Below are 24,188 nucleotides of genomic sequence, written 5' to 3' on the forward strand. Positions count from 1 at the left end.
AACGTCCGTAAACTATTAAGTCGGTGTACATTATAATTGTGGGTTGGTGCGTGCGCGAGTATCGTACGATGCGAGGATGTAACGACGGGAAAGTATTCATCATTCAAATGCTTGGGTGCATGAGCGCTCGAAGCTGTCCGCAGCTCACGCCTGTGAGCCAACGGATTGCCGATTCTCTCGGGCTATCAGTTTTCACGAGAAGACGTTGCGGGCTCGATAAAACCTGATAGAGGTCTTCCGCATTCGAACGATCTCACGATCAGTGCTCCTTCAATCTTGAGAAAATATACTTCAGTATCTACTACGTGGAACGTCCTATATCCCGAGGCTTCGAGCTTTGTTCTTCATTCGCAAGAAAATATCAAAAAGCTTTGGCAAAAAAAGTAACTATTCGTTATTGTTTATTTGCGGAATAAACTTATCAATTTCGGTCAGTGCGTGATTGGAAATGCTCATCGAAAAATCCTGACCTGAAATGAGTCACAATGAACTTGTGACTTCGATGGATTGACAGTGAAATTCAAATAGTCGTGGCAGCTCTTCGTTTTTTCGAATCTGTGATTGACGACAACGGATATAAATATCGTTGCTCGTTGTTTCTCAGTCGATGAAATTCTACGCAGCGAGTTGAAAGATTCACCTTGGGGTTTATTAGATATCGAGCAATAACTTTCAACGTGTTGCGTTCCCTGCACGCAAAGGTCGATTCTCTCTTCCTCGTATTTCAGGATACTTCTCATCGGTAAATCGAAGCTCCAAGACATATTTCGTTGCAACCTATTATTCATAGTGTTGAGAAATTCTACGAATATTATCCGCGATGATTTTTGTGAAATGAAATTTCACTTAGCTGCTGTTACTCGTCGGCTGTCGATTATTATCGAACTGCAATTGTGGAGCATGGCTACCTATTATTACATTCTATTATTACTCACTCTACGTCCATTATATTAGTGTATCCGCCGTTCGATTCGCTGGCATAGATCTCAATTATCTGTGGCAAAGCTCCAGGGATCTAAGATAAGAATCAGCGTGCCGATTTGTTCGAGTTTCGCTCGCAATCGATCGTGTGTAATCATTTCTTATTCTATTGTGCTTTGCTCCTTCAGATCAGCCATTGACGAAGACGATTTTTCTCATTATTTCAACATTATTTAATCATGTTTTTCTCAATTAATCGTCCGACATTTTCATGCGTGCGGAAATCACCTGCCGCGAGCTCGTTTTTCGTTATTTTTGAGAATAAATATTATTCCGTTACGGATTTACAGGCAAAAGATTTTGTATCGACTCTCTGGATGAAACCAAAAAAATCAAATGCTATCGAGTTACGTAGTTTGATTTCGAGTATCGAATTTAGCTCCGATTTCTCCGAGATAAATCTCGTGATTTTCACGATGATTGAAACGGCAAGCGCTATCATGCGGGGTGTCGATTACGCTAACCGAGCAAGGATTCTCTATGTTCTCGTGCGGTTTTGTGCCATTCGCCAAGGCCGATCCGCAGGAGTCAGCTTCCGCGTTTGAGGCGCCCTCACGATCGATCTTTCCTATAAATATATAAACATCGATACGAGACCACATGGTACATTTATGCGCAAGTGAATAATAGAGAGGAAAAAAGAACGACAAAATTCTACTTCTGTATACACGAAATATCGTGATGCTGATTTTTTTTTACACAAACCTACAATTGCTCTCTGACGTGCATCAAAAATTATGTGCACCGTACAATCAAATTTTGAAAAACCACACGGAGAAAACGAGGCCTAAAATTCTGCAGGAAAGTACTAGGAATAAGGTATCTCGGAGACAGTATATACGTACTGGGTTGCAGCATTAATTCGAAGGCAGTAATAAGAATTGTTCTATCCACCATAGTAAAAAGACCAATGCCCATACCTTTTATTCAAAAGACTCAAACGTCTTTTTCTCTATATATGAGCATAGCAAAAAATGTTTTCAGTCACTACAAATGTTTATATTGTTAAGTATGCTACGGCAACCCTGAAAAAACTGTATGCATGGTAAAATGTTACACGTATTTCGGTGTATATTCCTATATTTATTATAGAATTTACATGGAGATAAAATATTTCACTAAAAACTACTATGGTGCCATAGAAGTAGGGTTCTATATCGTAATATTTATTAATTCTTACCAACATACATAGTAATTTTTTGTGAAGCGACTCGATGAAAATTGATGTGTGATGTCAAAATAAATACATCGGTACACATGTATACCGGTATATTATCGTGCAATCGCGAATGAAATTCTGTTATTTACTATAGTAAATTTCTAAACAATTTGGCGTATGATCGATGCTTGTGTTCGAGCTCCTCAAATTTTACCATGTTCAACTACTGTAAATTTCAATTGTGAAAACAGTACTAAGCATAGCAAAACGGCATAATAATTCTACTTGACAGAGTTCATCATCGAGTCAACATAAATTTTACAACGTTCCCTTGCTTAACTATGTAGGAAAAAATAGCACAGTTTAAACCTTTGTCACAGCAAAATACGCAATTTAAAAATTTTCATTCAGAATTGACTTGGAAATTACAATGTTTTTGGTAAAAACCTCCAAAATTAGCGATATAGAACCCCGATACCATGGCAGCATAGTAATTCTTACTATTTTTTTCTCTCCGTGTAGTGAAAATTTGTGATTTACAATACATTTGCAGTTGTCAGTAAGTATGCTAGGCTGACATGATGAATAACACTCGAAAACAAAAATATAGTTCTCACGTGCATCACTTTTTGTCATCGACATAAAGCTGTTTAGAATTCAAGGGACGAAAAATAGGAAAATTCAAAAAATACAAAACGAAATCGTTTTCTCCGTGAAGTGATTCTTCACATCTCGCTAAAAAGAGTCGTGAAAAATAATTGGCATCTGTCAGTCCTCGTTAGCGCTGGGACTTCTGCGCGATCGAATCTTAACTGCGGCATGTTGGGAGGAAAAAGCTCAGAAACCGAACGTAACGAAGTTTACGACGCTGCTATTTTGGAGAAGTTTTATCAGAATGATCCAAGCACCGGGATTCAAGTGTCCTCACTGATTTTTCAGTGAGTCCATGTCATTTGTCGAAGTCCTGGAGTGTTTAACTGGTAATTACAGTGACATATGCGCGATGATGCCAGCACGGATCTTGAAGTTCACGCGAGTGAATCGCTCGTGTCGCCCAGCAGACTCGAGTTTGCTTATATATTTGTGTTACTAAGTTTTCTCGCCTACGCGCGATAGATCTCCGATTTCTTCTCTGTGGTTCGTTCTTCTCGTAGCCGCTATCCTTTCGATCGAGAAGCCTCGTAAGACGTGACTGGCTTCCGCGTTCGAGCGTCTCACGATCGCGATGCTACACCGGGTGGCACTTTACTTGGCCGTGTCTCGACGTTTCTTCTTGTTTGCAGCATCCCCGTGTGTGTAGATCCAGTAAACACATACATCAATAGGGTATACTGTCGTATCGAAGTTACCGATGCACTCGCGCGGTCCAGATTAAAGTGTGTATGGAATATCGAAGATCTGCGAGTGAGATCACCACCGAAGCAGAGCCCATTAATCCCTCCTCGTTAGTCCTTACTGCAATCTTCAGATCCAGTAAATCACGCATGGAAAGCGAAATGGCGAAAGTTCGGAGCGAAGGATCGAGAGACAGAACCTGCTCCAAAGAAGGACTCCTCCGCATATCCTTTCATCCACTTCATATCGTTTCAGCGTGCAGGATCCTCGCATTGCCGGCTCCGATTGCATTGCTTACACTCGATCAGACATCCCATTGCAGAACAAACAATCATCTTGAATAAAAAAGGCTCTTTCGGATCTCCGTTTCTACGAGGAAGTTGTCGAAGCGCTTTTGTACTTTATGGGACCTCGCTGAAGGAAAATCGCGTTTCGAATCTTATTTTAGAAAGAGGTTGGAGGAAACTTCGCGAGGCGATGTTTTTTGACCCTGCATAATAAGGAATGTTTATTTGGACGCGGTTAATATACGTGAAAATGAAAGAATAATTGAGTTCGATTCGAAAAAATACTTGGATTAACTTCAACCTCGATTTCTCTTTTGGAAATCGTTTTTATTTTTCTTATTCCGGGACACCATCAGCGACATTAGGTACGAGGCTGAATTTCACTTCGGGAACAATTGCTATCGCTTTTTATAGCTTTGACTTTAGCGAGGGAAATCTAAATGAGAAGCTTGAAAAAATTGAGGCCGCGTGTATAAAAACAAATTTTTACGTCGAATCAGCGCGAGGAACGAAGTCAAGGAAAAATCGATGAAGGATTCGTTGCACTTATTTTTTTCTTTTCTCTTCCTCGTGCTGCTGATCTGCGGTCGCGAGGTGTCAAGGAGAAAGCACGTTTGGAAATTTTTGTTTGCGAAACTTCGCGCCAGCCACGATCGCTCCTCAATCCCCCTGAGGTCTCTTTGGCAAAAAGTCAAATCGTCATGGTTTCGTGAATCTCCGTTGTATTTTCACCGTGGCGACACGGAAAAGTGAGTCATTGCGAGAGCGCGGTCATTGCACGTCTCTGAGTCTCATTACTCCGAGACTTCCTCGGGACGTCGAAGAAAACCAACTTTATTTCGAGCTACGGTGCCAAAAAAATAAAAACAATCAACGCCGCTTCTGCCCGTTTTTCCATCAACACGAAAATACCGAAGGTAAAAAGAAATAGGGCTTCAACACCGAAATTTCTTTTTCGAATTTGATCATTTCGTGCGCATTGCCACCTCACGAAATACTCCACTTCGGCAGGGCTACGAGAGTGAGTTATACTTTTCTGATGCAATTCGGTCGCAGCGTTACGAACGTTGGGAAACGTGTTTACTCGGCATTAATAAAAGTGTGGTACACAGAAATCGCTTGTGAAAATATTGACTTATGTCACCTGCATAGAGTTTTAAACCTTTCACATGCGTCAAGAGGATTTTCATCCTGTAAGAAAAAAAAATGTCTAAAAAGGCTCCAAGACTATTTTTCGACATTCCTATTATTTCCACAGAACACCTTTGAGGCTGCTTCGACGGTCCGAGAATATTGTGAACGAAGAGCGAGTCAGGCGAGTGCAGGAATTCTTTTCTTAGTGAACGTTGCAACAAATTGTGAATATCAACCGTTCTTTGAATGATGCTGAACTCCTTAACTAGCAAAGACGAAGGTAGTTTATCCCAAAATACATTTTACCTCGAGAATCAATGGATCATCATGAGAGAAATCGAATTTTGAATCTTTATAAGAAAGAAAAAAAAAACAACGAGCATGTCAGCGAGTGAATGAAAAAACAATGAGAAAAGTTATCTTTAGTCTTCGATGTGAGTCGTCACGTGAGATCATCGCAAACACGAAGGGAGCAAAAAGATCGAAAAAAGTGTGAAACTCGTGGATCTGTTTCTGGCAAAACAATGGGAGTAATGAATTGTGAATGTTATAGTCATTGTCGTGGGATCTGCTCGATGCGTTGGTCGTTAAGTAACGTGTATTCTTGAGTCGATCAAGATCCCTAACTAAACTTAGCGAGAAACCCATGAAGAGACAACTCATGATTTTATTTTTGGATCCGAAAAGAAATTGGAGTTGAATTGGAGACACTCTTACAATAAAAGAGCCACGAGAGAGTGCAGCTTTTCTCTTATATTCGTCCGGTTGCTAACGACTTAAATGTTCGGCTCTGATACGAGCGAAAGTATCACTCGACAGCTGCACCTAGGGGATTAGTCATCTTTCAAATCGTTCCCCTACCTTGCCAGACCTCACTTCGTTAATTTATCCTCAGTACCTAATCGTTTACTTGATACTTCATTACTTTTCGTATTCTGACATTAAAAATACCCGACTAATGTTATACGAATAAATTCATAATGGAGATGATGTCGAGGAGGCGCTATTATCTCAGCTGCTATGGCTGTACCTGTTGGAGCAATTGTCTTTGCATATTTCTTACATCCTTTACGTAGCAACTTCATTATTGGATTTTTCGTGCGTAAGCATATCAATATTTATCAGACTTGGTGTGCCATAAACCTGTCTTGTTACTTGGACAGAAATGCTTTCTGGGATGTCATCCAACATTGATTTAACGACTTTGGTTATTAGAAGGAAGCCACTACTTGCCTCCAGAGTCAACAGAGATATATGTCACGTTTTAATCAACATCATAAATCGAAATGCTATTCAGTTTTTCTCCGAATATAATATGTTCGCGTGTGACTCAATTAAACTATTCACAAATGTTTCGATAGACATGTTATCACTCGGGTTTGAAAGTTGACACTGTCACCTCGAGTGATCGGATGATGGACTTACAGTAACATTTTGTTTTTTGATGGGATTCGCTGCTGCAAATTCTGGATTCGTCAAATCTAAAGTTGAAATTTTTGGTTTTTAAGCGCCTGCATTAAGAGAATATTTTTTCGCGACGCGCTGTCACGACCAAACGACTCCAAATTGGAAAATGTTTTTGGGATCTTAAATTAACAGTTCCACAGTTCTCACTAAATTCAGTTTGAACTTTACATTTATATCGGGCCAAGCTGTACGTGTGATAAATGAAATTTGATATTTTAGTTAACCACGCAGTCCCATGCATTCACGTTGAAAATGTCGACGGAGTAATTAGCCATTGAACAACGATGGCACAAGTGATATTTTGTTGTAACAAAAGTAAAAAAAATTTCAAGACTTCATTAGAGACGCGAAAAGGTGCACGATATCTCAGGATTTTCCGTGACGAAACCACGTTTGAGTCCTCATCATACGATATCTGTATATGCACTACTACACGAACAAGCATGTGCGAATATTTTCTCGCTGTACGGGGAGTACGAAAAGTGCTGAGAATTGATCGAGCGAAGCCATAGTCTTCGAGCTTAGACTTTGCAAAGTTCGTGAGCATAAATAATCCCGGTTCGTTCGTCCCATTCCTCTGCCCTCTGCTATAACATGCCAGAATATCGATTTTCCTACAGTCGTGCTGAGCTTCGAGAGAGAATGCGAAACCGTACGTATGTAATACGAAGATAGGACGGATTCGCCTGTATGCAAAACTTCGTAAGAAGCCAGTGCATGACGACGACCTCCCGCTTGTTCCTTCGCTTATCGTCATTTTTCTCCCAGATTTTACGTGACAAATCATCAACTTTTGCCTTATTAACTATTTTCATAAGAAAAAAAAAAAAGATTATCATTTGACCCTTCGTACGAAGTAACGCTGAGGGGGGATCTCGTAATTGATGCTACGTGCTCACTTCAAGTGTTGAAGTCGGTATGTGGAACGGTTTGTGCATAACATCCATATCATTACGTTGATTTTTTTTTGTTTTTAAGTGGATTTTAATAGTACCTTTAACGAAGGCATAGATTAAATTTCAAAAGACCCCTGATAGAGTTGTCAACTTGTTTCTGACGTTTTATTAATTTACTGGTTGTATATCATGCTCATTGAAATAATATGATTAGATAATCGGGCATTTACACATGCGCAGATTCGAAGGAATATTCAGTAATAAATGGCTCTCTGGGATAAATAATATTTTAACATTCCGATGAGTTTATACGATAATCGTCCATCACTTTGTGCACCGGTCTGCAGGTTCATTCATTCGGCCAAGTGTTATCCACGAAAAGAGTATGAAGGAAAAATATGTAAATAAATACTGCGAAATTTTAGTGTCCCTCGATGGTGTTTTAATGATGAAATTTGCATAAATTTGTCAGTAAGATGAAAGCTTCCGAAACGATTTAACATCCCCATCATGCGATTAAGGCAATCGCATGACGGTCCGATTAGCGAAATGCTATTTTTAAACCAAGCGAATCCAAAAGTCCGTAGAACTCGAAAAATCTGTCTGCTATTTTGAAAGGGGAAGAGAGAAAGAGAGGAGAGAGCATTTCGTGGAATAATTTCGTGAAAAGAGACATCGTTGCAAATAAAAACGTAAAATATGACAATTTAGATTCGAGGCAGGACTCTTTTGTTACGTGGTCTCGAAAGAGAATTGTTCTAAACCTCGGTAACTCGATGTCTCTCGTTGGCAAGGAAAGATATTTTGCACATGATGTAGAAACAAACGAGCACGAGAGACTTCAAGAACACACAACGGGCACATGTATAATCGTTACGGTTTCGTGCACTGTGCGGACTCCTTCGCTCGGTAACTCTCAGAGATTAGGAAGCGACTGTACTCAAACTTCTATATATAGACGTTGGACATATATGCTCTATACTCAAATACGCATAATGTATGCTTCTCAACAGTTTCGAACGGGTTTCTCATCGTCGGTGTATACATACGAGTTAAGCCACACACGAACTCGTTTTGCCGGAAGACGGTCCGGTTCTCCTTAAGATTATGAGCAAGCTTCGTTCCTCCTTGTACGTTCTCCACAGTTACAGAAATTATTAATGAATATGACAATAAACTGGTAATATCAATTGACTCAACGTCGATACGAATTACTTCATATTTCAAATAATAATATAACTGCAAGCTTGTTCCACTTGTTTCACTCGTTTCCGGCAAATCATATTCTGATTAGCTTGCACACGTAACCCGCTCCCTGTCCTTGCGATACTGTTACCATGCATCAACTTCTTCCGACATTGTGATTGTGCTTAATTATTTCCTGACTACGACGAGCCTTGTATTATATTACAGTAATGATTACAAATATTATCGAGTCTTGCTCGTTTAATAAAACAGTTTGACCGCGTATCTAATACGTTGCAAAACATGTTGAGAATTCTCGTTATTCGTCAAAATTTGTACTTTTGGCCTTGATAGACTCAGAGCGATCGATTCATCGAATTATTAGGCTTTCTAATGCTTCAGAGTAATAATAACAATGAAGTATATAATGAAGGATTGGGAATAAATTCGAAACGATTGTCTCACTATAGTAATAAAGATATTGTTACGTTAAAGATTGGACGGAATTGGTAAAATGAGCACTCGTAATCTTACATTTGCTTATTTCGGTATTTTGTTTCTTCTTGGCTTGGGCCATTCCTGTCACAGCCTTTTGTCTTTATATTAACACTTTTTTCTTGATCCATTTCCCTTTGCGCTCTCTAAAGTGATTGTTTATATGAAAAACTATAGTATTTTCGTCAGGGACGAATGAAATTTCGACTTCAGTCAAGGATGGATTCCCGATTAATATTTCATTTGCCAGAAAATAGATTGAAAATTTTATTTACAATTTTCATCTTTATTTACATTTTTGAACTGCTTTTTGACTTTAGGCATCCGTAAAATATGATCCTACGGGCATAATCTACCTTAAGCAAAGGGCAACCTCAAATGCGTGCTAAAGGAGTTGAAAGTTTCGCGAACGTTCTGTAGAATATGAAATTCATATTAATCGTGATTATAAGGCGGTCGCTGCGAGGACAGTTTTGCTTTGATGATTCGTAAAAATGGCTATTATTGTTTGGTTCAAAATAAAAACAATACTTTCTACTTCTCTGCTAATTATAAGATACTTTTAATCGTAAACAACGGTTAACGAGTTATTTGAAAAAATCGTTGAAGTTTCGTATTCGTGCATGAAGAAGATAGAATGAGTGCAGCGAAGCGAGAAATTGATGAACGTTGCCGGTGATTCTGTGGCTGGATTTTCCACTTCCTTGCTGCAGTTCTACGCTGCACCGTCGATTCTACCTCTAGCTCTTAATTCAGACTTACAAATGCCAATGTTTAGCACTCTGCGCGAGTTCGAGACCCGGCAACAAACTCTTATAACTGCCGGTCTGGACTCCAAGATCGGAGGTTACCTCTCGTACAGCATGGGAATGCTCGTAGATTTCCTCGGGTGTTTGTGTTTTTATTTCTCCGCATAATCTCGTCATTTTATGGATCCACCGAGCAATATGACAAGCTTTGTTTCCATCGAGAGCCACACAATCAAGAAATTATTGCGAACCACCCGAGTTTATTCGCCCAGCCATCGAATTACTTTCGCCATTTTTTATGTTCAACAAATAAATCTGCCTAATCAAAAGAACTCGATTATTGCAAAAACTCTTTTCCATATATTCCACAGAGAGATTCTATTTCGGATTAAATTTGTTTCTGACAAAAGTCGAAACATTGATATTAGTGAAAAAGAATTCTTCAATTTGATCAATAATACTAGAAACAGTTATTTTATTGTCTATGAAGTTCAATTTAGGTTTTATCATCGAGAAAGCAATTCATTGTGAGCCATTAGACTCATTGATGTAAACTCGGACGGTTAACTAATTCGGATAATTTTATGAATCCCAATACGTCTAAATTTTGTATCCGTCGACAGTTAATTGATTACGGTCGAGTACTGTTGTAATTGAAAATATTACAGAAAATTGAGGCCGTGTTCGAAATGCGATATAATCGTGAAATCTGAATTCGAGAGGGTTGTAAGAATGTTGAATGCGTCACAAGGCTGCGCGAACGATATCGATTATCGATAACCCTGGTCGTCACGTATCTATTCTCAGCAGCCTCCTCCCGAGCATTCGTACTTTCTGCAGTTTCTCTCACACAATTTAATTCAAACGATTTCAACTGACCGTTCGAATTCTATTTCGATTGGCTAAGTAACGATTCGATATAAACTCATCATAAAACAATGAGGATAAAAATGCACCTTAAAATAAATTATTGTTGATGATTAAACAGAGAGAAACCGTTTTTCCTAATGAAACATTTATCATTAGCTAACTATGACGACGAACCTTTAAGGCTGGACGATTAAAATTAGATTATAAATGAGCAATCCTTAAGGAGTTTCGGTACAGGTGATACAATGTTGCCATGCTAAACCATGCTAAAAACATAAAAAATTTCAAAAAGTTCAGAATTTTATAAAATTTGGTGAACATATTTTTTAGTGCCACATTTGACAATACAATTTTTTAAAGATTTTTCTTCTACACAGTTATCGAGTAATTGATCACTAAAAGTTCACGTGTATAAGCATAGCGTTTCCATATATATAGGTATACATTCCGGGCATAAGAAATCTGCTTTAATGCGTGATTACTCGATAACTAAGTAGAAGAAAATTTTGAAAAAATTTGTGTTTTCGCACTCGATGTTGAAGAACATTTATCACCAAATTTGATCAATTTCTTAATACCGAAACAATTTCTTCTGTACCGAAACTCCTTAAAAAAAAGACTGAACAATCTGAAAAAATTAGTAAAACGAAAATAGCTCATTGGCCAATTCATCCCATTTCTGGATGGATTTCGTTTTTTATGCTTTTTATTACTAACTAAACGTACGACTATACGTATCGTATTTCGAATCTTTTACCACTGACAATATTTTATATTCTTTTTTTCTTTATTATTATTTTTATCGCGAAGCCTGTAGTAAATACAATTTGTACTGTCAGAGAAGAATTCAGTTGAATCAATCGTAATGTTTCTGATTGTAGAAAACAAATGGAGTAAAATGTTTTCGTAGAATAAGCCAGATCATCGGGAACATAAACCTCGCGGTGTATCAGTTGTTTACTCGTTTTCCGATTTCAACACTCTCAGTATGGTGATGATGATTTTAGCTCGTCTTATTCGAGCGTCAAGCCTGCGAGCATCCTCTAAGAAAAGTTTATTGTCTGTTTTAGGTTTCATAAACTGCAACGCCAGCACGCTACAGTCTCTCGCCCAGCTGCACGGTGAGTAAACAAAATATAACTTGCGAAGGGTCAATGTTTTTTCGCTCGGTATAGTTTAAGGCGGGATGCCAATGCACTTTTTATCGCAGTTTCCTAGTCAAATGACAAATCGAAGAAAATAATTTTACAATGATAAATTATCCCTGATACACCCGTAAATATGCGTATTGACTCTCCAGTGATAAAAACTTTGAGGGGCAACGTCAGTTGAGAACCTTCGCCAAGAGTGCGTGTAATGCCGCGATTCGAAGCGCGAGTACGAGTCACGCGGCTTCAGTGTCACTCGCGTTGGCGTACGATTTTCAACGAGTTCGCGAAAGAAAGCGAAGGCGCAAAAAACGAGAGAATCAGACGAACAAAAAAGAAGGAAAGAAAGAAGAGGGAAGCAAATTGACCTCGACCGAAATAGCTGATCTCTCACTTTCTATGCCACGTACTTTGGTGCACAGGTAATCTGGCCCTGTCGACACTAATAAACCGTCTGCGAGAGATCAGCCAATTTAAGACGCAGGATACACGTTTAAGAGTACTTTCTTTTAACAAATTATTTAAAAATCAATCGAATTCAACGTCCACATTTGAAATCCTTTCTTCCCCGTGGAACTGGCATTCTTTCATCAGCTTCGAACGTTCCGTTTCGAGTATATCCTCGTTTTCGTTATTGAGCGCCAAACTCTAACGTTATGATAAACGACGATATCCGAGTACCTCACAGGACTCACAGTTGGATAAGAACAAAGGTAGTTTCTCGATTTCACATCTTGCCCCTCCTCGTGGAACGCGAGAGTCTGAAGGCAGCAGGACGTCCTTGAATCTTAATTCCCGGACGAGTGGCCACGTTTAACGTTCAGGTACTCACTTTGAACGTCGATTAAGGGTAAGCTCGATCCAACTTCAGCGTATATAGTTTCATACTTCTCTTCCCGAGGATTTTCTTCGAAGCTCCTTCTCATCTCTCGTAACTTTAATTTCAACTCATTTCCCCACCGGTTAATTCTCCCGCTGAACGCTCACGAGAGCAAGACGTGTGGCGTTTCACACGACTAAGATTTCCCCGGTGGCTTAACGTTCGGAAGAAACTCGCCGTTATTAATTGTTCGGACTCCGAGAACGTGTTTTAGCTTTGCGCATGGAACCATTTCGTACACCGAAAGACACTTTTGAACTCGGCCTTTCGTTTCACTGCTCACTGCCCTTTTTCGCCAAAAACTCGATAAATTTTATCAATCGCACTTTCGCTGCTTAATTTTTCGTTTTTTCTTTCCGGCGCAAGTTTCAGCAGAATCTCAAGGGTTTGACTTCAAAAGTAGCTGATCGGTATGCAATCTCCATTTTTTTAGATCCACGGCAGTAAATTCTAAATTCAACTTTCTTACGAATCTTTTTTTATCTGCTTTTGTTCAATCATTCTGCGGGCGTAATATTTGTGTTGCAAAACTTTTGTGTACGGGGATGGAAAAAAACTCATTCGGCACGATTATACCTATCGACTTCGCATTTGTAGGTATCGACAAAATGCTTTCACGCGTGCGTACGAGAGTCCGTATTCTCATCGGTGTTAATGTTATATTCTGGAACGAAGTTTCGCCATCCATCTTTTCTTTGGAAAGAAAAAATCGTTCTGAGACATACTCGTGAATAATTCACAATGTCAATTTATATAGATACGTCGATAGCTGGGAGGAAATGAAAAAAAAATGTTCATGAACGACGGAAAATTCGTCGCGGTGCTACTATGTGCCAAAAGATTCGATCCTCGGCTGACACCTTCCGCCACATTACCATTGAATACGTAATCATTCTCTCTTTATCATTTACATTTTTATCGAAATATATTCTCGTAAATATCCGTTATGGTTGGAGTCAATACAGCGCCAGTACTTGAATTTTTTGGCTTCAAAGTTGCGTAGAATTTTTCACAAGCTGGGGAATAAATTAATGCTCATTCGTCGCTGAACGTAGCACTCGATTTTTTTGTTGCATTTTTCAGGAGAAACGTTTAACGCTTCCCATAGAATTTCCGTTCATGGAAAAAATGTACGAAAACGCGTGATGGCGCTGCCGAGTCCGGCTCGGGGTGTGAGAAAATGTCTCGGCGTTTCCATCCGGCGACTAAAAGCTTTCGATGTGTCTTCCCGGTTTTTGGGTTTCGTATTACACACGCACATATCCGAGCTCGCGTCAGAGTGCTGACTATTCTTTCCACTCCCCTTGAAAACATTCGAGTTTCGGATTTCGTGCCTTCCGATCGTCGGAGTAGACGTTTACCGTGCATTTCTCAGCGATCCCGATCAAAAATGTCGAAAAAAACGTTGATTTACTTCTCGAGCTAATAAATCGTTCGGAATTCAAATGCTGATTCAAATATTTCTGGCTCCGTAGGAATTTTGCGAATTCCCATTTTCCCTAATCGTATCAAACAATTTTTGATGAATTAACGACATAAAAGATGAAGCTCACAACGTTTCAAATTAAAGTTGCAACTCTCCGCCTAATAATGAGAACGTTTTCACCCTTAAAATGAAGCTTTTTACTTCCTTTTTACTTCCGTTCGAGCATGAAGTATTTTTTTAATCCCAAACACTGAACTCGCAAAAGAATCAGAACGATTCGGAAATAATGAATAAAGAGAATGTATTATTCGTTGCGTTCTAATGATGCTGACTTCAATATCGCACGACGAAGCCGTATCGAGGGCGGTAAGCCCCGCTGTATATGCATTTTCTTTTTTGAAACGATAATTAACAATCGTAGAATAGTAGCGAACCACATAATTTCGTATTTACAGAGAAGATGAACGGAAAATAATAATGATGTGCTCATCAGTCAGTGGCGATGCGCAGGGTCCGATAAACTCATGCGAGCAATTATCGATAAATTATTCCACGCAATTATTCAAACTGGCTTTCTGGCGGGCGCATGGGAGGCAAACACGTTGCTATTGTTTGCTAGATCGCGCGCGGTATGTGCGAGTCAAATGGCTCTATTTAAGTGTTTACGTTGATAAAATCTGCCCTGTGTGTGGATGCACTCTCGGTAAAACGATGCATTATTATTACCGCGTAACTCATTTAACTCGTGGTCTCTATAACTCGAGATTATCTTCATATCGCGAATCTTTTTTTCAATTCCGAATAAAATTAAAGCACGTACAGTGGTGCTTTAACGCGTGTTCGCATTCATATTTTTTTCGACTATTCAACCGTTTTATTCTCCTCCACATATTTTACGCGCGATTACGTTGAGGATGTCTCGATAGATGCGAAGCTGCTGGTACTGGGCGAGCGCACGTTATTATAAATACAGCATGATATTTCTCACTGAAACCAGAAATCTTCGACGAGATTATGCAAATTATCACGACGAGTTACGGAGTTTCGATGACTCGTTTGTTTCGAGATGCATGAATCCAAAGTTCCGTAAAACCAACCGGAAATTACATACAGCGTTGTTAGTATGAAACGGGTATTTTTCCTTGATTTATGAGTAAGATATTTGTGTGCATGGAAATTTCTTTTGAAGAATTTTCACTGTATGTGCGCGCAGGTACTCGTTTCCTTAGAGAATTGAGGCTAAACGAAATCCTCGCTTGTCGTGAATTATTCGGTAAAAATTTTTTTTTCAACCCGAAAATATACTGAAACCGGGAGAATCGAGTGTGGAAGGGCGAGAAAGTGTGTCAACTTGCGAGCTCAATAAATCTGTCGCAGCGTATATACGCTGAGCAAAGATAAGTCTGGATGACGATCAATGAAAACACTCGCGACTCTCGCGTAGTATTTTACAGCATGAAAATTATTTTAGTAAATTATTAATAGAGCTTAAGGTATTATTATTAGAAGCTCTCAAGCTCTCTCGCGGGCTGGACGGAGATTGCGGTCGGATGTGCCAGATCGGGAAATCGTTCTGCCAGAAAATCAATTCGTCGTCGGAGCATCGTCGTCATACAAGATGCAGTTGCGATATGCGCTCATGTATTCGAACCATTTGGGATGGACTCGCGCGCGTAGCCTTCGAATCTAGAATTAGATCTGAAGCTAGTTCATCAATCGTCTCTACCGAACACTCAAAGGCCTTGTACAAGAATATTGTTTCTATCAAATGCGCGTTCTCATTTTAAAAACTAAACCATTCATCCGTAGAGACCACACCGGTGTAAATTTGCACACACGAAAATTCCTTTTTTCAATTTGGCAATTTTTCCATAATAAAACTTAATCTTTCAATTTTTTCAATGATCTTAATCGTTTTACCCCTAAAAAGTCTCGTTGTAGGATTAATTCCACACATTCATGGATAAAATAAATAAGTTTTGAAAAATCCAAGTGCAAATAATTTGCACTAGCGTGATGGGTGTGTGTCCTCAAGGGGAACATCGATTTTCGAAGCTGAAGATTCGAAAAATACAATTAAAGTTTGTAGCCTCATTTGGCAGAAGTTTCATCGAAAATGTAAATGTGAATATTGTATTTTTTAGTTCTATTTTTACCGCGTTCAATTGGATGAAAAAAAAACCGAATTCCGCCATCCTGTAATCCGATGAAAAGCAAAATAATTTGTTCATTTATATTTCGCTCGTGCATATTTTTGAAACAATTAGAAAATTCCCGGACGAACTTTCCAATTGATACGCTCTGATGCTCATTGTGAAGTGAAAATAATTCATCCCAGTTATCATTTCAGTTTCATAAATCAATGCGAAAAAGCTCTGTGGAGCTTCGTTGGGTTGAAAATAATGTAAGCAGCTTACGGAGGCGCTTCGCTTTTCATGATTTATTATATATTCATGCACAATTGCAATACTCAAATGCCAAAGAGGTCAAATGAATTTCACGCTATGTTTTTGTTTTCCGCCTCCCGGCTCGGCTCGTTTCGACGAATGCCGGTGCTTTGCTTTCGATTTTTTCTCCTCTTCTTTTTTACGAATACAGGAGGCTTTTTTTCATTCTTCATCTTCTTCAAACGACTCGAGGGCGAATCGCCGGGGCTTAACCAGTGCAAACGAATTGACACGTAACCGCTAATGAGTCCCCGGGAGCCGCGCCGAACTCGCGCGCGTCGGCAAACTCCCGGGCTCGTAAATCATGGAGCGTCGAGAGCCACGAGAGAATCGGCATCAGCGTCATCCGCAAGAGTTTGTCGGCTCTCGGACCCACTCCTTTTTGCCTCTGCCGTATTCCCTCCTTCTCTTCTTTCTTCTTCTTCTTATTCGTCTTCTTTCCCCTGTGTCTATGAACTCGTCGAACGGCGAATCTACTTGACAAACCTATGCGTAGGAGTTGGGATACAATTTCATCTACTCCTGTGTATCTTTTCGCATTATCTCGTTAGGCGAATCATTTCAATTATTAGATTATTGTGTCTTGGCCCTTCTCGAGCAAATTTCAACGAATTTATCATCGTATCTTTGGAACGTGACAAAATTTTATTCACTTTACCGTTGTCCACCGTTTGGATGCGGGACGCAAATGCCAGAAATCAAAACTTTAGTTACACTTTATGAAAAAATTTTAAAAAACGTCTCAAAATAAGTGGGCTGATAAAACTGCAAGAATTAACAGACTCCTGAACGTTTTTTTTTTTGTTATCAAATACCAAAATTAAACTTCGTGCATCATAAAAGCACAAGAAAATATTACCGTGGAACGTTGAGCAACGAAATATTCTTATCTGCTCTCATGACGTACGATTTTTCGTAAATAGCATATTAAACCTCTCGTCCCGAAAAGCTCCAAAACCAAAATTTCCTCACCGATGCCCCGAGAGCTTCCCACCCAGTTTTCAAAGCAGCCATGGCTAATGCATTATGCATGTAGCCAGCATACACTATTCCGGTTACCCATGAGGTTATTAATATGTATAGTATACTAGATGACGTGTAATGGGAGAATTGAAGCCGAGAGTAATTTTGGTGGTGGTAAGTAGGCAAGGCGACTCGCAAAGAGCAGCGACGTGTATATAGGACGTGTCAAAATGAGAAATTGTGTGTTGTACGATGAAACAGTATCTTATTTCCGTGTCTAGATATTTCAAGTTGTAATTCGCATACGCGCGGGGTGAACATTTTCTCTCGATTTATCAGGGCTGATGGATGTTTTCTTTCAACGATATATCCGCATAAAAATAGATGGGAGAAATAGCTGAGTAATTTTTTTCGTTTTATTTTTCATTCTAATTCAAATGAGTATCGTTTCCACTTCGCTTTACGCAAATATTTCATGCGAAATTGAATTTAAAAAAAAACACTTGTAATCGTATTTTCGAAACGTTGCCCTCAGTTCGAAAGATTTTCGAACTTGATTCGCTCTGTAGTACGAAAGATGGTGAACTCGGGGAAGCAAGTTCACAGGCAACGTGTACAGCAACACGAACGTTACTTTCGTCAAGCAATGTGGGTGTTTGGGAGCACAAGGGGAACGGGTAAAACGAACGGATATTCATAGACGAGCCACGCGAGGGCCACCGGTAGGTCCGACTCGTTTCCTTGCATATTCATGCTGATGCAGATTTCACGCTGCCGACCACAGCACCCGGTAAAACAATACATTAATTAGGTGCCCTTTTGGGCGCTGGGTTCACCGGGTCTTGCTCCGATCCTCCAGGGCATCTCTGCGACCCTTTCCTCAAACCCTTTGCCCCTTCCATTTCCCTTATTTATGACTGGTGCTTCTCTCTTTCTCTTTCCCCTTGTCAAGATTTTATTAGATGCAGAGTTTTCTTTTCATCCTAGTTGAAATCGTATTTTTTTAGTAACTCGATGGAAGTTTTCCTTATTTTGTCAAAACGGCTGCACTGATAAAATATTTACAAGGGTTCTCGTTAAATGAGATTTGTTTGGTGATTTATTGACGTATTTCACCAAAGTTTCCTCGACATTCTGCTCCCAGTTAAACTCTTTTTCAACTCCATGTCAAGTCATGGAATGACTTTCGGGCATTAAACCATAGTAATGTGGTAAAACCGTTACATCGACGCAGAAATTTCAGTCTTATTCAAATCTCGTGCGTTTTCAATCACACTCATTTTTCCCGACGAAAATAACCTGGAGGATTTTTTTTTCCACTGCCAGTTTCAAAAGCATTGACGATCGAGTGGCAGCTATATGAAAGGGGACGGCTCTTGTTCTTCCGCATAGCTCGCATCCTTGACAAACTTTCCGATGACTGGTTACGATCCTCGTGTGGCTCTTGCATTATGTAATCCGGGATACCGGTGTGTACAAAACAAACGTGATTCATCCATTTTTCCCGAGTAGATTCTCCATCAATCTTTTTTTTTGTGATATTTTTTTGTCTTCGCTCGTGACTTGGTTTTTTGATATTCGATTTTTTTGAATACAAATTAACCCAAGATTCTATTGAACTATATAATGAGTGAGTGTAGAAAGAAACTTGGAAAAAGTGGTCACTGATTTTTCTCGTAACTGGCGTTCCTTTCGATAAATAAGTTTAGGATTTTCTGCTCCTAGTGAAAGACCTCAAAAGTTCCGGAGTAACACTGGAAACGTGGATCTTTCGTGTTCAAGAAACAATTTGTGTCAAATATACCAGTGAACAAAAAAAACATTTCAAATAAATTCTGGAGACGAGAGAATAAAATAGTACAAAGATCTCGTGTTGTATGAGCAGGCTATTACACAACGAGGAGAATGGTATCAAGAATCACTTTATTTTTCACACACCCCCGTCAACTCTTGATGGTGAAATAAACCCTGGCCGTCGTGTCTCCTCGTCTGCGATGGTGAGGCAATCTTTTTTTCATCGTTGAGGGTTTTTTTTTGTCGTATGATCCGACTGAAACGTGCGGTGTTATCCGGACTCTCGGTACGACCGAGGCTATCTTCACCGTTGACTTTATTCACCCACGCGATCGGATAATAAACGAGATATCTGATGGTCAGCTCTTGAGTCATTCAGATGACAAAAGTCACTTGGAGCCTTGGGGAGGGAAACCTCACAAGAAAGATAAAAAAAAAAAGAAATTAGAGGAAAATGACAGGGCGTAGTTTGGCGATTGTGGGAGGAGGTTGAAGGAAAAAGAAATAATTGAGAATCGGAATAATTATAATGCAGGAAATCAACACCCCGGAATAATGAAGAATCGAAGATTAACTGGCAAGATAATCATTTGACGAGATAATCGACGATTAATTCGGCGTACAAGTACTGAATTAAAAGTAATGAAAATGAAATGCTGCGAGCTGCTACGAAATAAATGAAATTTGCTTCATTTATTAAACTTTCGTTTAACGTTATTTCTTCTAAAAAACAAAACCTCTCAGTCCCCTGTATAGAAAGTTACTGCCAAAAAACATTTTCATTTAAATCTCGTAAAAGTTTTTCACTGGCTGGTTTCCGAGCAAAAATCGTCATTGACGTGCATTGTTTTTCCGTACAGCTGTGAGAAAATCAAAGCATAAAACACAACACGGAGTAAGGAAAAGGAAGCGAGGGCGAGAAAAAAAAGATGAGCAACGGGTGAGTTTGCGGACAGCCGCAAGATGTTGGCTTTCGAAATTGGATAGGACGTACTAGTAAAAGCAAGAAGAGTGATGAAAGTTTTGTGATACTGCAAGGCGAGAGAAGAGGTTGAAAAAAAAACGATGACGGAAGGGAACGAGCGAGTATTGGGTGGGCTTAAAAGATGTAGCCTCGGTGTAAGAGGAAAAGAGAGATATCGGCTAAGAATATTGGTTTAGGCCGCCTCGTTGGCCACGGCAACGAAATCCAACTCTCTATTGTCGACCCAAACGCGAAATTTCACACGGGAAACCTTTTTGCTGCAGGAAATTCACCCTTTTGTGTGCTATCTATCTTCACCCCTTTTCCCTCTCTCTTTCTCCATCTCTTTTATCCTAAATGTATTCTTTAGATGCGTATAGATTTTGTTGTAGCACTTTACTCTCTGTTACCTTTTTATACAGAAGGAGCAGAAAGCATGCATCCAGCTTTGTAAACGTCACACAGCGCCTTTCAAGTGAATTAGCAAGTCAACGTTATTTCAAACGTCGAAATAACTATACTCAACTATTGAATTTTCAAAAAGAACCTATCGGAGATCAAACAAATGATAAACGAAACATTTCAATGAATTTGAAAAACGAGCTCTCACGTTGAGTCTCCAGTGAATACAAAGCGTATACTCGCACACTCAGAAAAAACATGAATAAACCTCGAGTCACCCCAATCAGCCACATCGTTCAAACGCCTCATTTACAATTTTTCATTAAGGTGCATCATCCCGAAGCGTCGCTCCATCACCAACTTTTCATTCTCAGCTCCCGGTTGATTGTACACTTGGTATCCCATCTTGTAGCTTGATCTCTTTTTGTTTTTTCTCGTACTCTTTGAGCCGAGAGCGCACGGCCAAATTATTCAAAGAAATCATGAGGGCAAAGAGAAAAGGAAAAAAGCTGTGAAGGTTGTATCACCTTCATCTACATCTGCCATTTGGAATAGATGCGCAGGCATAGCCCCAGAGACATTATTCAAATGCTCGAGACGGAAATGTCACAAATTGCAGACTCTACCGAAGCGGCACCTGGGACCTCGCCGACCATTACTCTTGCTCAGCCAATTCTTCCCCGTGTATGTGTGCACGCCCGCAAACATCTATGACACATATGGATGTACGTACATACGAGAATCGGAAAACGCACGAGCGTTTGAGATAAAAAGGAAAAAGGGCCTTCGTTGAATCTATCTGGCAAGGGAATGATGCAGTGCCGTTCGTGCATCCAACCCTTTCTTCGAGAAACTTCCTAAAGACATCATTTTTCTCAGTCCAATTGACTCCGCATAACCGTTGGATCAGAGCATAAATCTGAACGAGTCTTGGAAAGAAACCGAAGGATCTCGAGGGTCGTTATCATTTCGATCGATTCGTATTCCCATACATGAGTAAGAATGAATCCTGTCCCATAATGAATGGATCATATTGGGTTCTTCCATCATGTTTTTTTGATGGCTGCGATTCGATAGCCTATTCCGGTAACCCAGAAAAGCAGGCTGATCAGGAATAATCTAAACTGATGTCATTCGAGAGATGATTGATGGTCGAAATTTGATGATTATTATTGAAATTCTCGATTGTTATGATTCTAAAGCGGAGTCAAATGAAAGAAGAAAATATTATGAGCCTGTAACTAGATCTTGTCTGGCGGGATATTGCTATCGAAACACTGGAAGAAAGAGGAGAATAAAAATTTCTATTCCGCGAGTATTAGTATCAATTGAGAGAAGAGCTGATCTCCGAGGTCGCCTGGATATTCCCGCAGGGCCGTGAAGGCCGATTCCGAGTTTAAACCTTAAATATACACATGAGTATTCGGTATATATACGGATGAAAATATATGTCCGATGGTGCTGGTGGGACGAAGAGTTTGAGAGTGCGAGAGACCGGAGAGACGAACGAGTGACCAATTAAAATGAACAATTATACATAGCCAGGGCGAGCCACTGATGCCGCGTTGCAATTAACGGTAATTACGGTCTATTCGTGTAGCGAATCACGTGACACAATCTGCATCGCGAACTACTTTTACCACATGAGAATAGGGCATGAATTGTCATGCAAAACCAACTGGAAATGTATACATAAGCGCTCTTAATGCTAGTTGCACAATAAGTGCAGGTATATTACTAAAGACAAGCATGTGTTCAACATTCACATATCTTATTCCCCATGCTTGAAAACTTTGTTATTACGCCTCGTCTCCTTCGCATTAAGTTTAAGTTAGTGCTTCGTTGCAATGGCAGTGAATTCATTTTTTATTGTCCTGCTTAGGTTCCCTTGCACTCTAACTGTAAGAACCGTTAAATTTATTTTTTTCGCCTCATTTGAAGACCGAGGAATTAAATCTGTTAAATGTTGAATTACTCGGGCACTGATAATGCAGCTTAAGATTTTTCGTTGGATTGCAACACGTGCGCTCGCCTCGACCATTTTCACGTCTGATTTTCCTGCTGCGCTATCTAAAGATTCAAACATTTAATTAGGTTCTCAGAGTTTGTATAATCTCGCAGTGTTTATCATTCTCAAGTTCCACTCGAGGACACATTTTTGGGTCAAGTTCAAGAATTTGTCTGCCTGACTTATCCAGCTCATAGCAAATCTCGATATTTTTATAGTTTTTTTTTCCACTCCCAATTATCAAAATTCGTGCTGATACAGTTGGCTCAGAATGATTTGCCGAAACCTGTTTCCTCCAGCATATTTAAATTCAGAAACTGAAAGTGTATCGAGCAAAATGGACCGGTGCGACTTACCGCACACCACAAACATCGAGGCTCGTCATGCATGAAATCAGGAAATGAAACGGCAACGATTCATTACATGCAAAAGAAGCGAAGTGCTTGTGTACGGATCAGGTGAAATGATCGGCTATTTCGGACACGCGATATTGCCTCGTTGTAACAGAAGCTTGAGGGACTTGTTAGCAAAAGAGTGTATCCCTTTTGGCCATTCGTGATACATTCGTGCCGTCAATCACTTTGCTCTCGGTAAGAAAAGAGAAGAGAAAAGAAAAACAACGAGCAGCGACTATAATCGAGGGCACGTGCCCGCTCCATTCTTCGAGAAAGCCGGGAGCCTCGAAAGCCGCGGCCGTGCACGCGGCCGCAATCGAGAAGGGTAAACTGATCTACCTGATCGAAGAATACCCGCTGGTCCTACCTCAATATTCCTTCGAGGTCTTCCTCGAGAGTACTCGCGAACGCTTCACCAACTGTAAATTATAGCAGTTTGTAAACACAAGTGGCACAACATTTTGTTATGCTGGATGAAAACGAAGAAGCATTTTGAGACACTTTTTTATTCAAGTGTGCCATTAATTAATGACAAAAGTTAGCCTTCGCATTTTCAGTCCTCCATAAATTATTTACCGCTAAGATCATTAAAAAACGTATCCACGTTTGTTTATCCAACGAAAAATCTATTGAATATCATTCTCGTTATATATTAATCACGATCAACGTCGGGTTCGAGTAACACACAAAAATGGATCGTCGTTTGTACAAAGCGCAAGAAAAACTGTCTACGTATTTTCCAAGAGAGCGTTATCGAACTCACTTCCGAAAGTAACTTTTCATGAAATGAAGTTTATAGGATACTTCAAGCTCGTATATTACACCTGTGCTCATAAGACTCTTATACCCATAAACATGCTCTAGAGGTGATCTCCAGCCGGTCTCGTAACCAACTTTATTGACTTGGAGTGATGAGCAACGCGACGTGACGTAAAACTCTGTGCGCCAGGCCAAATAATCTTATATATTATGTGATATTTTGTGTTTAGATTTTAATTAAAACTACTCCGAAAGCTATACGCCGGAGAGTGATTTTTCTTGGATTATTTATCATTGATTGCGACAAGTGCATCATTTCGTTCATGGAGAAATCGCACGGTGAAATGAATAACTATATGTGTCGGTTTAATATCGAATAATTAGGAACACGTCCAGACACCGTAAAAATTCGAGAAACCATTTGTTATTCAATTATTAGGACTT

The 24,188-nt window shown here is 39.7% G+C and overlaps 1 protein-coding gene across 1 annotated transcript in view; it reads left to right on the plus strand.

The window, feature by feature from the left end:
- The window catches only part of orb2, a 215,336-nt gene that overhangs the window by 157,661 nt on the left and 33,487 nt on the right, over window positions 1–24,188 (plus strand). The window contains exon 3 of the mRNA XM_043413258.1: window positions 11,629–11,679. Within this exon, the coding sequence (XP_043269193.1) occupies window positions 11,629–11,679 (51 nt within the window). The remainder of the gene's footprint in view (window positions 1–11,628; window positions 11,680–24,188) is intronic.

The sequence above is a fragment of the Venturia canescens genome, chromosome 2, assembly GCF_019457755.1.
Source record: "Venturia canescens isolate UGA chromosome 2, ASM1945775v1, whole genome shotgun sequence".
Taxonomy (NCBI): Eukaryota; Metazoa; Arthropoda; class Insecta; order Hymenoptera; family Ichneumonidae; genus Venturia; species Venturia canescens.